Genomic DNA, 13,777 nt, shown 5'->3' with positions numbered 1-13,777 from the left:
CTGTTTATTCTCATTAGCATTTTGTCAAACCGTTTTTGAACGTTCTTAGTTTGTTTGCATTGGGTTAAAACATGTTCTTTTAGCGCAGAGAAGTTTGTTTTTACTCACCTTCAGAAGCCTGTTTCTGTCAGTTCATCGGACTTATTCTCCATCCAGGCTTCTTTTCTTACTGGTGAGGAGTTGTGATCCCTTGGAGCGGGAGAGGCTTTCTGGTTTGGGGTGTTTTTATCCTTTTTGTGCTGGTTTCTTCCCATCTGTATGGATTATTTACCTGTGGTCTTTCTAGTTGGTGACTTTCAGATCGGGTCTCTGAGCGGATGTCTTTTTTGTTGGTGATGAAGTTATTTCTTTCTGTTTTTTAGTTTTCCCTCTAACAGTCAGGTCTGTCTGCTGTAGGACTGCTGGAGGTCCACTCCAGACCCTGTTTGCGTGGGGATCACCTGCAGTGGTTGCAGAACAGTAATAGTTGCTGCCAATTTCTTCTGCTGCTATCTTTGTCCCAGAAGTATACCTGCCAGATGTCTGTATGAGCTCTCCTTTATGAGGTGACTCTTTGGATATACAAGGGTTGGGGAGCTGCTTGAGGATACTGTCCTTTATAGGAGCTTAAGTGCTGAGGTGTGAGTTCCTTTGTTCCATTCAGCACTGCTGGCCTCGTACATTTAAGTCTGCTGCAGCAGAACTCATAACCACCTTTTTTTCTCCCAGGTGCTCTGTCTCAGGAAGTTAGGGCTTTATTTATCAGTTTCTGTTGTGCTGCTGCCGTTTTTCAGGGATGCCTTGCCCAACAAGGAGGTTGCCTAGTCACAGTCTGCCAGCAGAGGCATTGCCGAACTGCTATGGGCTCTGCCCATCTGCTGTGTGAACTTTCTTATGTTTTGTTTATAGGGGTATAGTTAGAACTGCCTTGGTAATGGCAGACCACATCTGTAATTACGGACTGCGTCAGTAATGGTGGGCTCTCTCAGTAATCGCAGGCTGCCTCGGTCATGCTGGACTGCCTCAGCAATGGCGCACTATCTCCGTGGTGGTGGACTGCCTTTGTAATGGTGGACACCCTTCTGCCATAGAGCTGGACAATGCCACGTTCAGCTGTGCTTGCTATGAAACTTTCAATTTAGAGTGTTTCAGATTGCTGGTCGTTGTGGGGCTGGGACCAGCCAAGCCATCACGTGGCTCCCTGCCTTAGTCCCCATTTTTTTCAGTTGAATGGGTGACTCTTGTCTCCCAGGCATTCCAGTACCCAGTTGAAACGGCACCTGAATTTCTGTGAGTTTTTGTGTGGAAACCTGCTGCGCCAGCTGAAAGAGCCATGCTGGAGACTTGCGGTGCTTTTCTGCCCGAAAATCTCCTGGCTTGGCTCCATTTCAGTCCTCTTTTTATCAGTTGATCCAGGTGACTCTGTCTCCCAGGTGTTCTAGTCGCCAGTTGAAATGGCCCCTGGATTGGTGTGAGTTTTTGTGTAGAGACTCACTGCACTGGCTGAAATACCCATGCTGGAGACTCCTGGGTCTTTTCTGCCTGGCAATCTCCGGGTCTGTTAGCAACAACAATTTGCTTGGAAATGTGGTGACCACTTACCCTCTGTTTTTGCTAGGAGCTGCAATCCTAGATCTGTTCCTATTCAGGCATCTTGGATCTCTCTCAAACTGCTCTTTAACATACAATTTAAACAGATTACTACTAGAAATGAGTAACTGTGTGCCTAATTTGGTTGGCCCAGGCAGATAACTTAGTGTGACTAGCTCCTGTTTTGGAAAATATTAAATATATACAAAATGAAAAGTGAAGTTTTTGGCTTAAAAGCATTGAAATAAAGAAGGTGAATGAAAGAATATTCTGAAACAAGGACTGCTATATATATAGGAGTCTTGTGTTTGCATTCTCTGGGTTATATACATGAGTCTCCAATTACCGGATGACCACTTTAAGGTTTATTACTGAGTCAAAATGAGGAAACTGAGGCCAGTATAAGAAAATGAAAAGCCAATTTATTCAGCTCCAGGGTGAAGTTCTATGGTCCAGGAAGGGGCCAGAGAAGTCACACTTGACTTCTCTGGGCGTGGGGTTTTATGGGGGATGGGGGCGATTGATTGGTTATTGGGGAAACAAAGCATAGGCGATTTCATTGGGTATAGGGGGACAGGGAGTGGATGTGCTGACCTGCCATTGGTAGGCAGGCGGGACTACTGGTAGTTGGGCTGGCTGGGGACATGATTGGTTGTTGGGGAAACAAAGCATAGGCGATTTTATTGGTTATAGGGAGACAGGGCGTGGATGTGGTGAGCTGCCATTGGTAGGCGGGTAGGACTATGGGTAGGTGGGCTGCCTGGGGACATACCGGCGGGCTGCTATTGGGCAAGTTTTGGTGAGATGTTTTTTGGCCTCGGGCTGGGGGTTGAATGATTAGTTTGGTGCTGAATGTAGATCTGGGTGCAGTAGCAGAGGTGGGTGTGGGGAATTCATGTGGAGAAGCCACATGCTGAATAATGTGCTCAGAATGATGATGCAGTTATCAGGTGGGAGCAGGGATTGGTGTGTCCGTTGAACTCCCTTGCAGGCAACTGGCCTTACAACAGTTAACTATGTTTAACTTACTGAGAATGTTTTTCCAAAGTTGCTATACCCATTTATATTCTGGTAGGAGTGTTACAGATTTTTGTCATCTTCGCCAATACCACTTAGCTTTTTTTTTTTTAAATTCAGTTATCCGCAGCAACTGATATGTGCTGAGAGCATTGCAATGTTGGGACTGGGTGTTCACTTTTAATTTCTTAAGGTAGAGCTGAAAGCTTTTTCGTATGCAGCACGCAAAGCTAATGGCTTTCTTTCTATTTGAAAGTTATTTCTCTGCTCTCTGACTCTTCTTGCCAAGGAGGGCTCCCTTCTGCAGAGCTTGACTTGCACATTATACTAACATTATGCTTTTTTGGCCAATTGGATATGAGCTAATTGGTGTTACAGAAATGTGTTGTCATAAACAAGGAAGCTTACTTCTCCAATGCAGTTACTGGTTTGTTTTTTTTTTTTTGGTTTTTTTTTTTTTTTTTTGAGACAGAGTTTCACTCTTATTACCCAGTGTAATAAGAGTGCTGTGGCGCGATCTCGGCTCACTGCACCTCCGCCTCCTGGGTTCAGGCAATTCTCCTGCCTCAGCCTCTTGAGTAGCTGGGATTACAGGCACGCGCCACCACGCCCAGCTAATTTTTTGTATTTTTAGTAGAGACGGGGTTTCACCATGTTGACTAGGATGGTCTCAATCTCTTGACCTCGCGATTCACCCGCCTCAGCCTCCCAAAGTGCTGGGATTACAGGCTTGAGCCACTGCGCGCGGCAGTTACTGAGTTTTGCCTGGTTTCTTCTGTTTCCTGTGTTGTTGCCCATGTTTACCGAGGCTTTTTTTTTTTTATTCTGTGAAAACATAGTCAACTTTTGGCATTGTGATAGTTTTAAAATCCTAATGAATAATACAGAATGCTTCCATATGCCTGTCAGATTCTGTAACTGTTAAAATTGTGTGACATCTATTATATCATTTTTTCCATGTAGTTATTCTAGCATTTGAAGAGAAAGTTACAGATAATCTATGTCTTTTTACCTTTCTCAGTTTGTTTCCTTAGAACAAGAATATTCTCTTAACCACAGAAGTTATTAGTATCAGGAATTATGACACCTTTGATGACCTTGACATTGTTGAAGAACAGACTCCAGTTTTGTACACTGTTCCTCAATTGGGCTTGCATACTTTCTAGTATAATCAGGCCGTTCATTTTTTTAAAAAAATTACGGAAAAGTTTCCGCAGTTTATCTTAACTATTTGAAATTGTATAAGTCATTAGTAATGAGTATATTTACATTGTTGTACAACCAGTCTCCAGAAATTTTTTCTTCTAACAAAACCGAAACTTGATACCCACTAAAAACAACTCATTTCTTCCTACTCCCATGCTCTCAAAGTCATCATTCTACTTTCTCTTTATTACTGTACATAGCTCATGTAAGTGAAATCATACAGTATTTGTCTTTTTGTTACTAGCTTATTTTCCTTAGTAATGTCCTCAAAGTTGATCATGTTTTAGCATGCGGCAGAACTGTTGTTTTTAAGGCTGAATAATGTAGCATGGTTTGTTTATGCCAGATTTTATTTATCCACTCAAATGTTGATGGACAGGTTGTTTTCATCTTTTGATTACTATGAACAATACCTCTTTAAATATCTGTATAGAAGTTTTGTTGGTGACTTACATTTGCATTCTCTGGATTGTATACCTGGGACTCAAATTGCTGAATGACAATAGCTATGTTTAACTTATTGAGAACTACCAAGTTTTTCCAAGGTGGCTATACCATTTTATGTTGCAGTAGGAGTGTTATGTTTTCTCCTTATCTTTACTAATACCACTTAACTGTTTTTATTAATTCAATTATCCATTCTGCTGGTGCCCAAGTAAGATTATAATGTGGTTTTGTTTTGCATTTATATTATGGCAAATGATGATGAGCAATTTTTCATTTGCTTCCTAGCCATTTATCTGTTTTTGAATAAATGTCTGTTAATATCTTTTGCTCATTTTTTTTTTTTCTAAGACAAAGTCTCTCTGTTGCCAAGGCTGGCCTGTAGTGGTGCAGGCTCAGCTCTCTGCAACCTCTGCCTCCTGGGTTCATGCAATTCTCGTCTCAGCCTTCTCTGAGTAGCTGGGATTATAGGCACGTGCCACCACATCTTGCTGAGTTTTGTGTTTTTACTATAGATGGAATTTCACCATATTGTCAGGCCGGTCTCAAATTCCTGACCTCGTGATTCCACCTGCCTTGGACTCCCAAAGTGCTGGGATTACAGGCGTGAGCATCTGTACTTGGCCAGCCTTTTCTCATTTTTAGTTGATTATTTTTCATTTTATGATTTAATTATAAGTGGTCAATGATTGTTTTATTTTTCTTTCCATTTTTTGGTTTCGTAGTTTTTTACTTTCTGTCTCCAGTGGATGAAGGATGATATATTGAAGTCTCTGGAAAGGAAACTCCTCCCTTCATATTTTGCATTGGCAGTTAAGGGGTCCTGATTGATCATTAATCAGTCAGTCCAGTTCTAGTTATATAATGTAACATTTGCTCTCAGCTTAATTGAGTATTATCTTAAATAATACTCTTTAAAATGGAAAATGTGAAATATTAATGGCATGAGTTACATTTAATTTTAGTATGTGTCTTTTTTTCTTTGCAGATAGAACCGCTGTAGAAAAATTAAGAGCTATTTGTTTAGACCGTGCAAAACTTGGAGAAGGCAAACTTAGTCCACCTCTTGACTCTCTTTTCTTTGGTCCTTCTGCCTCCCAAGTTCTATACCTAACAGAGGTTAGTTTTTTCATTATACAGTAACGTAAAGAACACTGACAAGACTGTAACGAAAGTTTTTTTAAATAGCCAAGAATTTCTTAGCAGTGATAAGAGGAGAAATAGATGTTACAGAGTTTTTTTTGTTTTGTTTTGTTTTTTTAATCCCTTTTAATATAGTCTCCTTTTTTTTTTTTTTTCCAGGTAGTTTATGCCTTGTTAATGCCTGCTGGTGCACCTCTAACTGATGGGTCCTCTGACTTTCAAGTTCACTTCTTGAAACATGGTGGCTTACCCCTTGTACTGAGTATGCTAATAAGGAATAACTTCTTAACAAATACAGATATGGAAACTCGAAGGAGTGCTTATTTAAATGCTCTTAAAATAGCCAAATTCTTGTTAACTGCCATTGGCTATGGCCATGTTCGAGCTGTAGCAGAAGCCTGTCAGCCAGTTGTAGATGGTACAGATTCTATAACACCGGTAATAAATGTTAAAAAAAACTTTTAAATATATGTGGTTTTTAATATTTAATAAATCTAAACTGTCTTTTAAGTAGATGATTCAAATAATTCAAAATATAACATTTTTTTTTCTAATAAGTCGATTTGTATTAAAAATGTAAAGATTGATTACTGATTGTAGTACGTTAAGTGAACTTCCGAGTCTCTTTAAATTCTGTTTTACTTTCAGTTGTTTAAAGTATAATGAAAACTTCACTTGAATCTTTTGTTAAATCACACTGGAAAGATATGTAAAGACAGTTCATTATATAGAAGAATGTATTATTGCTGTGCTGCAAGCCTGTCTTCCCACCATGGCTAAGAATCTCTCTGCTTTGCCGTTAGCCTTGAGCAGTATCACCAACAGTTCTCAAGATGTGTCTAGATTAGATGCAAAGGCTGAGTTCAGCTCTAACTAAAATTAAGTCACTTCTCTTATAAGTGATGGTTTTACTAATTACTACTTGGAGATAAAATGGTTCAGGGACACAGATTTATTATGTGTAATGTGTTAATGAGGTATATTTGAAAAGTTACCATTTTGTGTATATTCTAAATTTACTAATTTTATTTTAGGTATTAGTCATGCTGTCATAACTGACCTAAACAAAATGGCACATTTGCTTCACAGTTAATTCTGCGGTAGTGTAAGTCTAGGTTTGCTTCTCGAGCAGTCAGTGAAGCAAGTTTAACCTTTTGTTAATAATTATTAAAGCTAGGTAATGGATATTTGAGGATTTATTATATTCTTTTTTCTGCTTTTGTATATTTTTGAAATTTTTCATTAAAAAAAGGATAAAAAGAAGAAATGGGTCTTGTACATGTTAATTTAGATTACAAATTTACATAGCTCTGTCTCCATCTGAGTAAGTTTTGTTGCTTTATATTGTGGGCTTCATGCATATTTACATAGAAAGAGGTTCTTACTGTCCTTGTGATAGGAATTAACTGAGATACAAATGAGATGCTTTTTGTGTCTTCTTAGACATTGCTTTGTGCATTTTTTAAGAAATGTGCTACCAAAGGACACAGAGATACGAAATAATCTCTAATCATAGTCTAGTAAAGAGCTGAAAAAAATTAGTATTTAAAATATGTTTAATATACAACTGTCTACAATACATACAAGACGTTACACTTTGAGAAATAGGAAAACTTGAAGAAAATTCTGTGCAGGTTTCTCTCATAAATGTAAAAGCTTTTTATACTATTAAGTAAAATATGATAGTACTTTTTGCACATTATTTGTCTGTTATTCCTTAGTTAACATAATTATTTTCTATGGAGAAATTTTGAATAGAGAATATTTGATCTGCCAGTATGACAGTAAAAATAGTTATTTTTGACCTTTGGGTCATTTCTAATCCTTTATTTGCTACTGAGTTGAATTGGACAGTTAATATGTCAACAGTAGTAAGACACTTTCAGTGTCAGAATAAGTAACGCAAGACTTTGCTGACATGGAAAACTTTACTTAGGTTAGAAAAATTTAGATTAGCAAAACTCAGCTCGCAGTTTTTAAGCACTTTATTAATTCAACAAGTAATGTATTATGTTTCTATTTATTATCTACTCTATACTGGATATTGCTGGAGATGCACTGTAGACCTTACCTTACATAATTCCTATCTGCATACAGATTAATTTATTGGATAATAATGATCAAAATATATTGCACTCGTTTTGCCAGTCACTATGCATTATCCCCTTTAATCATGAAGATAGCTGTATTTGTTGTCTCTGCTATTACATTTTTTTTTTTTAAGACAGCATCTCACTCTGTCTCCCAGGCTGGAGTGCAGTGGAGCAATCTTGGCTTACTGGAACCTCCATCTCCTGGGTTCAAGTGATTCTCCTGCCTGCCTTAGCCTCCCGAGTAGCTGGGACTACAGGCACCCACCATCACCCCCAGCTAATCTTTGTATTTTTAGTAGAGATGAGGTTCCATTTTATTGTCCAGGCTGATACTGAACTCCAGACCTCAGTTGATCCACCCACCTCAGCCTCCCAAAATGCTACAATGACCGGGATGAACCACTAAGCCTGGCCCTATTACCTCCTATTTCGTAAGTGAAAGTTGAGACCTGGAATCTCTGAAGCAGTTTCCAAGGTGATAACCGTCAGCTGAGATTTTTAACTCAGTGAAGCTGCTGACTTAAAAACTACATTTTTACCACCTTTCAGTACTACTTTTTTTGTGAAATTTTATGTAGTATCAGTTGGCAAGTCATTTTGAAAATTTTATTGAAAAATGAAAATAATATGTACGTAACAGATAAATTTTAAAGTTCTTTGGTTGAAGTTGCAAACAGTGGCTAGAAATAGTTGATCTGTTCATCTTTGCCCACCTGGCAATTGCAGTAACAGCTCCCCAAGACTCTTGAATTTCTTAAAATACCTGTTGTAATACAACTTTTTAAAACTTTAGGCCAGTTACAGTGCCTTGTGCTTGTAATCCCAGCACTTCGGGAGGCCTCCTGGGGCAAATCACTTGAGGACAGGAGTCCAAGACTAGCCTGGGCAATATGGTGAAACCCTGTGTCTCCTAAAAATATAGTCATTAGCCAGACATGGTGGTATGTGGCTTTAACCTCAGCTACTTGCGAGGCTGAGACAGGAGAATCGCTTGAACTCAGGAGGACGAGGTTATAGTGAGTTGAGGTTTTACTACTGCACAACAGCCTGGGCAACAGAGTAAGATGCTGCCTCAAATTTTAAAAAAATAAAATAAAACTTCACTGTGTAAATAAGAGCATTAGAGAGGATGATAGGTTAAACTGTGAGAAACTTTATCTTGTCTGTTAAATGAGCATTAGAATGTAGGTGGCATAATCAGCCTTGAGCAAAATAAGAAGCACTGTAAAGACTAAGTTTGTAGATTTTAAACAACCGTTTACTAGTATCCCCAGTTTTCTTCCTGTTATGGTAGGCATAGTCATATGTTGAAATGGGGTTTGGAAGAAGTTTATACCCAGAAATATGTTGTGTCATTTAATCCCTGCAAATGAGCCGAAGTGCAGAAATAATAATAGGATTCATATTCAGTTGGAGTTCCAGGGTGTTTCTATGTGTGTAGTTTATTTCACTTTGAGAAATATTTGATGTATAGCAATTCTACATTTTGTTAATCCAAATATCTGTTGATGGACATTTGGATTATTCCTAGTTTTGGCTGATGGGAGTCAAACTATTAGGAAACTCATCAATAAATCATAGAGCTTCTGTGGATATATGCTTTATATCTCTTGAGTAAACCACTCTGCACCTCTGTCACTTTGAAAGACAATTTTATAATCTTGGCCATGTGAAATAATTTTTGTGCAAACTTCCATGAACTCTACAGGGATAAGTTAAGGAATAACCTTCTGAGAAAGTGTTGATGGATGAGGAGTAAAAGGCTGGGTTTTTATGGAAAATTTTTAGAAATTATAGTATATATAGTTTTTTTATTTGGTGTAAAATTATTGACTTTTTCAGATTAACCAAGTAAATCATGATCAAGCAATGGTGCTACAAAGTGCCCTTCAGAGCATTCCTAATCCCTCATCTGAGTGCATGCTTAGAAATGAGTCAATACTTCTTGCTCAACAAATATCTGATGAGGTTAGTATGAAACTTTGACAGTTCTGGGATCCTGAGTGTTTTCTGTTTACACATAAATAAATAAAGCTATGACAGTATGAGGCTAAATATTGTAAACCCAAAGCACTCTTGTTTCTATCTCAATTTATTTAAAATTTCATAAAGTTATGTTTGACCTGATAACTGTTGATAACATTAGAGTTTTAGAAATTTTAAAATTTTTAAATAAACTTTTTGAGTTATAATTTATATTGCACAAACTAGACCAAATTTGTTTTGGTATATGTTTAAACTACTCACAGAAGCAAGGAATAGGACATTTATTTTGCCTCCAAAAGTTTTCTTGTAATGTTTATTCTCATAAATTTCACATAATGAATCTTATATATGGTGCTCTTTTCGTGTCTGGCTTATATTCATCAACATAATTTTGAAAATCATCCATGTTGTTATATATGTGTGTAGTTTATTTCACTTTGTGTAATATTCCATGTATGGTTACTCCACAGATTGTTAATTAAGTCATCTGTTGATAGGCATTTGGATTATTCCTAGTTTTGACTGTTGTGAATAAAATTGTTAGGAAACCCATCAAGATAAAGTGTTTTTGTGAACATATGTTTTTACATCTCCTGGGTAAACATTTCTGCATAGCATAGCTAAGCAATTTGACTGTTTTACATTCTTAAAATTTTATGAAAAATAGTATAGAGCCATATCAAACTTAAAGCATATTTTGTGGGTACTGCTGTATATTCCCTTCATGTGGGAAGTCAAATTTTTTGACTTAATGTTAAGATACCAAAAAAATGCGACAAAGGCACTTTTTGACCTTGTAAGTCTGACACATGTTTACTTTTATTACCAGTTCTACTTCTTTCACAAAGAAAAATTTATGTTTTCCTAATTATTCACTTTAATGTTCTGTCAGCACTTTTAGTTACTTATTTTTTTTTTTCTGCAGGCCTCAAGATATATGCCTGACATTTGTGTAATTAGAGCTATACAGAATATCACCTGGGCATCAGCATGTGGTTCATTAGAACTACTATTTAGCTCAAATGAAGAAATAACTAAAATTTATGAGATGGTAAGAATTATTATAGAAATAGATTTTAAGATAATGTTGCTTGACTTTACATGTGATTAATTTTTCATAATTTTTGTCATCTTTAAAGACCAAGTGACTTATATTTAACAGTGTAAAAGTAATTTCTACCTATAGATAAAATGAGAGTATAAACAACTTTATCTTGAAATTAAAATAGTTCAGGAGCCTGCTATGAGGCAGTTTGCTTTTCCTTTTTAAAAAAGATTTCTAATTGACTCAGATATAGTCACACTTAAATGATTCCACTGCTCACTATTTTCTTTAGTTCTTCTTTTCTTTGTGATTTTGTCCTGTGTAAATTTTTGTGAATTGTCTCTTTAGGAATCATGGCATTTAAATTTTAGTTGGAGCCAAGTATGGTGGTTCCTGCCTGTAATCTCAGCACTCTAGGAACCTGAGGTGGGAGGATCGCCTGGGGTCAGGATTTCGAGACCAGCCTGACCAACATGGTGAAACCCCATCTCTATGAAGAAAAAAATAAAAAACTTAGCTGCACATTGTGGCACACATCTGTTATCCGAGCTGTGTGGTATGCTGAGGCATGAGAATTGCTTGAATCCAGGAGGCAGAGGTTGCAGTGAGTTAAGATCATGCCTCTTCATTCAAGCCTGGGTGGCAGAGCTAGACTCCGTCTCAACTCATACATACATTCATACATACATACATACATACATACATACATACGTACGTACAAGTTTTACTTGGTTCTTTTACAACACCGGAAAGCAGGAAGAGTGTCTACCATTTAGGTATTATCACCAGCCTTTTGGTAGATTAAACAAGCTATTTACAGAAATAAGATTGTCCTTAACTCTTTGACGTCTATGGTATTTATCTACCCACCCCTATAGACTGCTGATGTTCTATTTTTAAATATTCATTAGTGTATTTAAATACAAATTAGTAAAAGGAGAAAGTGAGTAATGGCATTACACAACTTCCCTTTTTGGAATATTTGAATGATTAATTCTGTTCCAGATATACAAGTCTTGATTACATTTTGATGGATAGCGGTAGATTAAAAATTACTAGCTACTTAGTTAATTGTATTTAGATTGCACATTTGTATTATCCCTGGTTTTTGATTGGGATTTTTTTTTCTTATTGTACTTTTGAGTACTGGATTACATTTGCAGATCTTGCAGTATTATTGCATAGGTATACATATACCATGGTGGTTTGCTGTTTCTGTGCCCGCCCTCATCACCTAAATCAGCCATTTCTCCCAGTGTTATCCCTCCCCAGCCTCCCTGCCCCTGCTATTATTCCCCTAGTCCTTCACCCGCTAACATATCCCTGTGTGAGATGTTACCCTCCCTGTGTTCATGTGACTTCATTGTTCACCCCCCACCTGTGAGTGAGAACATAGGGTGTTTGGTGTTCTGTTGTTCTGTCAGTTTGATGAGCATGGTGGTTTCCAGATTCATCGATGTCCCTGCAAAGGACACAAACTGATCATTTTTTATGGCTGCATAGTATTCAAATATGGGATTATGTGAAAAGACCAAATCTACATTTGATCAGTGTACCTGAAAGTGATGGGGAGAACAAAACCAAATTGGAAGGCACTCTTCAGGATATTATCCAGGGGAACTTCCCCAACCCAGGAGGGCAGGCCAACATTTAAATACAGGAAATACAGAGAATACCACAAAGGTATTCCTCGAGAAGAGCAACCCCAAGTCACATAATCATCAGCTTCACCAGGGTTGAAATGAAGAAAAAAATGCTAAGGGAAGTCAGAGAAAGGTTGGGTTATCCACAAAGGGAGGCCCATCAGTTTCTGCCAGTTCTCTCAGAAGAAACCCTGCAAGCCAGAAGAAGTAGACGCCAATATTCAGTATCCCAAAAGAAAAGAATTTTCAAGAAATAAAATCCTTTATGGACAAGCAACTTCTGAGCAATTTTGTTACCACCAGGCCTGCCCTACAAGAGCTAAAGGAAGCACTAAACATGGAAAAGAAACAACCAGTACCAGGCACTGCAGAAATAATTGTAAAGATCATTGACACTGTGAAGAAACTGCATCAACTAATGGACAAAACAACCAGGTAGCATCAAAATGGCAAGATGAAATTTACACATAACAATATTAACCTTAAATGTAAATGGGCTGAATACCCCAATCAGAAGACACAGACTGGCAAATGGGACAAAAAGTCAGGACCCATTGGTGTGCTGTACTGAGGAAACCTATTTCACACATAGGTTCAAAATAAAGGAATGGAAGAAAATTTACCAAGCAAACAGAGAGTAAAAACCAGGGATTGCGATTCTAGTCTCTGATAAAATATATTTTAAATCAACAACAATCAAAAGAGACAAGGGCATTAGAAAATGGTAAAGGAATTAATGCAACAAGAATAGCTAACTATCCTAAGTATATATGCAGCCAATACAGGAGCACCCAGATACATAAAGCAAGTTCTTAATGACCTACAAAGAGACACCCACACAGTAATAGTGGTAGACTTTAACACCCTACTGTCAATACCAGACAGACCAATGAGACAGAAATTAACAAGGATATTCAGGACTTGAACTCATATCTGGACCAAGCAGACCTAATAGACATCTGTAGAACACTCCACCCCCAAAACATAGAATATACAGTCTTCTCAGCACCACATCACACTTATCTAAAATTGACCATATAATTGGTAGCAAAATACTCCTCAGCAAATGCAAAAGAATGGAAATATAACAAACAGTCTCTCAGACCACAGTGCAATCAAATAAAGCTCAGGATTAAGAAACTCACTCAAAACCACACGACTGCTTGGAAACTAAACAGCCTGCTCCTGAGTGACTACTGGATAAATAATGAAATGAAGGCAGAATTAAAGATGTTCCTTGAAACCAATTAGAATGAAAACACAACATACCAGAATCTCTGGAACATGTTTAAAGCAGTGTCTAGAGGGAAATTTATAGCGCTAAATGCCCACCAGAGAAGTGAAGAAAGATACAAAATCGACACCCTAACACCACGATTAAAAGAACTTAGAGGAGCAAGATCAAACAAATTGAAAAGCTAACAAAAAGCATTCCATGTTCATGTTTAGGAAGAATCAATATGAAAATGGCCATACTGCCCGAAGTAATTTGTAGATTCCATTCTATCCCCATCAGCTACCAATAACCTTCTTCACAAAATTGGAAAAACCCACCTTAAACTTCAAATGGAACCAAAAAAGAGCCCACATAGCCAAGACAATCCTAAGCAAAAAAAAACAAAACAAAACAA

At 37.5% G+C, this 13,777-nt stretch overlaps 1 protein-coding gene across 1 annotated transcript in view; it reads left to right on the top strand.

Moving 5' to 3' along the window:
* LOC141582937 (ubiquitin carboxyl-terminal hydrolase 9Y) overlaps nt 1–13,777 on the top strand; it is a 236,761-nt gene that overhangs the window by 152,697 nt on the left and 70,287 nt on the right. The window contains exons 25-28 of the mRNA XM_074392392.1: nt 5,225–5,355; nt 5,539–5,817; nt 9,315–9,440; nt 10,384–10,509. Of these exons, the coding sequence (XP_074248493.1) occupies nt 5,225–5,355; nt 5,539–5,817; nt 9,315–9,440; nt 10,384–10,509 (662 nt within the window). The remainder of the gene's footprint in view (nt 1–5,224; nt 5,356–5,538; nt 5,818–9,314; nt 9,441–10,383; nt 10,510–13,777) is intronic.

The sequence above is a fragment of the Saimiri boliviensis genome, chromosome Y (genome assembly GCF_048565385.1).
Source record: "Saimiri boliviensis isolate mSaiBol1 chromosome Y, mSaiBol1.pri, whole genome shotgun sequence".
Classification (NCBI taxonomy): Eukaryota; Metazoa; Chordata; class Mammalia; order Primates; family Cebidae; genus Saimiri; species Saimiri boliviensis.
The sequence above is the reverse complement of the archived record's forward strand: the minus strand, read 5'-3'. Positions and strand labels throughout refer to the sequence as shown.